Source organism: Hordeum vulgare, chromosome 1H, assembly GCF_904849725.1.
Source record: "Hordeum vulgare subsp. vulgare chromosome 1H, MorexV3_pseudomolecules_assembly, whole genome shotgun sequence".
Classification (NCBI taxonomy): domain Eukaryota; kingdom Viridiplantae; phylum Streptophyta; class Magnoliopsida; order Poales; family Poaceae; genus Hordeum; species Hordeum vulgare.
In genome coordinates, this window is record NC_058518.1 from 39,940,500 (window position 1) to 39,943,945 (window position 3,446).

Genomic DNA, 3,446 nt, shown 5'->3' on the forward strand with positions numbered 1-3,446 from the left:
GCAACTTATTTCAGCTTATTCTAGAAGCTACGAAAAAAACTGGCCCTTAGGGCTGAATGTAACCAGATTTCATTCATGCAATAAATTACTATGTTTTGTATCAAAAAAAGTGCCTTGAGTTACTATAGTTTTTTTTTCTTATATTATAAAGTGAGTTATTATAAGGGAACTACACTTTAGTTTCTGGTTGTATATGCATACAATATGAAGAATTTTTTAATAATTAATTAAAAAAGTCAAAATAGTTCTAAAGTATTTTGATTAAATTTGACTTTGTTTTACATTAGTACATAAATATTTATGAAAAAAACTCAACATTGACATCTGGGCAAAAAAGATAAAATGTACTCCCTCCGTTCCTAAATATAAGACATTTTAGAGATTACATTATGGACTAGATACGAAGCAAAATGAATGAATCTACATCTTAAAATATGACTACATACAACCGTAAGTAGTTCATAGTGGAATTCCTAAAAGGTCTTATATTTAGGAACGGAGGAAATATTTACTATTATACTATATCACTATTCATACTATTTTGACCAAAAATTATCTTTTTTGAAAAGAAGTTAAAGGGTAATTTTTTATGAAATTTTTTTACAAGTACACGGAAGGTTAAGTTGTTTTAAAAATATTTTCAGAATTTTTCAATATTTTATTGAATTACTAATTCTTTTTACATATATAGGATGTATATACATCAGGTTCCAAAATTTCGCGTCCGTCGTTACAGTTCTTAGTTATTACTACTAGCAGCCAGAAATATTTTACAATGGAGTCGTCGCCATTAGCGGTAGCTCGACCTCGTGCGCCCACTCGACGCACCGGGTCTCGAAATGACGGCTCCTCACCTCGTTGGGCAGGTAGCTCAGCCAGACCTTGAGCCCCAGGCGCCATCGCATGGTCCTCCCCTCCGCCTCCCTCCCCACCCTCCACGTCACCTCCTCCGGCAGCTCGTCGCCGGCCACCACCAGCCCCCGCATCTTGCTGAACGCTCGCCCGGGGCCCCCGTACCGGCGCCTCATGCCGCTGCGCGGGTCGCCCTCTCTGCTGCCCGGGCGCCACGACGACACCTCCGTCCCGGTGGCCGGGTCGCACAGCACGCCCTCGAACACGCCGGCGCTGCCCTCCGCCTCCTGCTCCCACCGCCAGCTCCGGCTCCGTGCCCTCGACGACGAGCGCATCTTCGCCTTCACCCTCGGGTCGCCGCCGAGCTTGGTGGCGCCGGAGAAGGCGCCCTTGACGGTGCGCGTAGTCTCCACCTCCCGCTCCGGGTTCCCCGTCGACCGGCCCAGGCTCGGGCCCGTGGCGTACGACGAGCCGAACCTAGGGCCGACCCAGAGCCGGATACGCGACGGGAAATGCCTCTCGCCGTCCAACACGTGGTCTTCGTCGACGTCGCCTTCCTCCTCACCTCCAGCGTCGCCCTTCTTGCGGTACCCGAGCCGCACGACGCGCACCCGTATGTTGTCGACGCGCACGCCGACGACGATGAAGCTATCGCCGCGCACGCTCACCGCGTACTCCACCTGCGCCACGGCCTCCAGCTGCTGGTGCACCAGGCCGTACCGCAGCGCCGGCTCCTCCGGCAGCTCATGGGGCAAGGCCGTAATCGTCGCCGTCGACGTTGCGCCAGCGACGCGGGGAACGGCGAGCACCGGCGCGTACCCTCTCAGCACCCAGAGGCCGTGCACCTCCGTGGCGTACGACAAGCACGCGACGTCGGGCTTGGCCGGCGGCTTGGGCGCCGACTGCATCTCCCGCAGAAGGCACCACTTGGCCAGCATGTAGCCGAGCGACCGCATGAACCGCTCCTCGACGTCCGGGCCGACGGCGAGCAGGAGCGCGCCGAGCGCCGCCGGGGCGCAGCCGGCGAGGGCGCGCTCGATGTCTTTGCCAAGAGATTGGAAGAAGAGGAACCCGAGGTCCGCGGGAGCCTCCATGGCGCACAGCCAGAAGAGACGCATGAGCAGAGCCAGCGAGAAGAAGGGGGAGCCATCGGTGCCCGCGGCCGCGACGACGGCGGACACGACCTCCGCGTCCAGCAGCTTCGACTCCGACGGCGACGCGTCCGGCTCTCTGCTCAAGGAAGGGATGGACGGCGAGAGCGCGGTCACCTCGTCGAGCAGCTGGGCCAGAAGCAGCAGCCGCGGGGCGACCTCGGAGCCCTCCGCGAATGCCTCGGACGTCCAGAGCACGCGGCGTGCCACGCCGTTGGCACTGTCTACGGCGATGGAGAAAGCGACGACCGCCGTGCCGCCCTCGGCGGCGGTGGTGCAGTCGGCCTGCAGGACGATGGAGGCGCCATCGGCCTCGGGGGAGGCGGCGAGGGGGATGGATGCCGTGCCGGTGCCGGTGCCGGTGCCGGGAGGAGGGAGGGTGGCCAGCCACGGCCACACCTCGTCCATGGGTTGTGGCTAGGAGGAGGACAGGATACGTGGGCGTGATGGCGCGCCGCGGGCTGTGTGCTTCTGTGGTGTGCCGTTGTTCGGTGCAGCTTCTGGCACGAAATGGAGGTTTGGTTGGTTTGGAATGTGGAGGCCCGGTTGCCCACATAGGGTACGACGTGGACTAGCAGAAGGGAACAGCCGCCTTGCATTGGCTATTTCTCGTGTGCCAGTGCTAGGCGCCGGCGCACGGCCGAAATTTCGGCCGGTCAGCCCACTTGCCGCTCGATTTAGTCTGGTAAACCGTTCGATTGGATCCCTGGTCGTCTTCTTCCTTCTTCCCTCGCCTCCATTTAGATCTCGTGTCTCTCTTCTTCTTCCCCCCACACCGGTGGGCGTCAGCCGCCCGCGACACCATGCTCATTTCTAGATCACCCCGTGCTAGTCGGCCACACGCACCGCTTTGTTCGTCCTTGAGACTATGCTCGTTGGTAACAGTTGTAACTGAAAACACCATACAACAAAAACACCGTTCGTCGTTGCTTAGGTTGCAAGCTCAACCGTCGCACCAACGGCCGACGACTGTCACAACGTCCTCCCCCTATGCTGGTTCCAACACGTGGGGCCACGATCGCAGCTTCTGCGGTCATCGGTTGTAGCATCAGCGGTCATCGATTGCAATGTTCTTGGTTTTTCTTGTCGTCGGTCACCGCCGTAAATGCTAGTAACAATTACCATCGCCGATAGTAGCAAAAAAATGTATGGTTGCAGCAAAAATGTTGTTATCGTCGTCAAGGGTTGCATCGTCTTCATGAAAGAAGATATAGCAAAGCTTATGGTCGGTAGTGGCAAAAAACTGTGCGGTTGCGACAAAAAAATGTCATCATCGTCTGGGTCGCACCATCTTCACGAGAATAATGTAGAAAATGTCCCCGATGGTGGTAGCAATTTCTGTATGTGGTAGTAGCAAAACATCTACGTGGTTGCAACAACAACATTATCGTCATCGTCGGGGGGTGTGCCATGGTTGTACCAAAATCCACAACGGGGCACAGC

General features: G+C 55.6%; 1 protein-coding gene across 1 annotated transcript; it reads right to left on the reverse strand.

The window, feature by feature from the left end:
- Positions 1 to 623: 623 nt before the first annotated feature.
- On the reverse strand, positions 624 to 2,502 carry LOC123406213. Its single transcript, XM_045099693.1, has one exon. It carries the CDS (start codon positions 2,409 to 2,411, stop codon positions 771 to 773), a length of 1,641 nt encoding a protein of 546 aa, XP_044955628.1. The 5' UTR covers positions 2,412 to 2,502; the 3' UTR covers positions 624 to 770.
- Between the last annotated feature and the right edge of the window lie 944 nt (positions 2,503 to 3,446).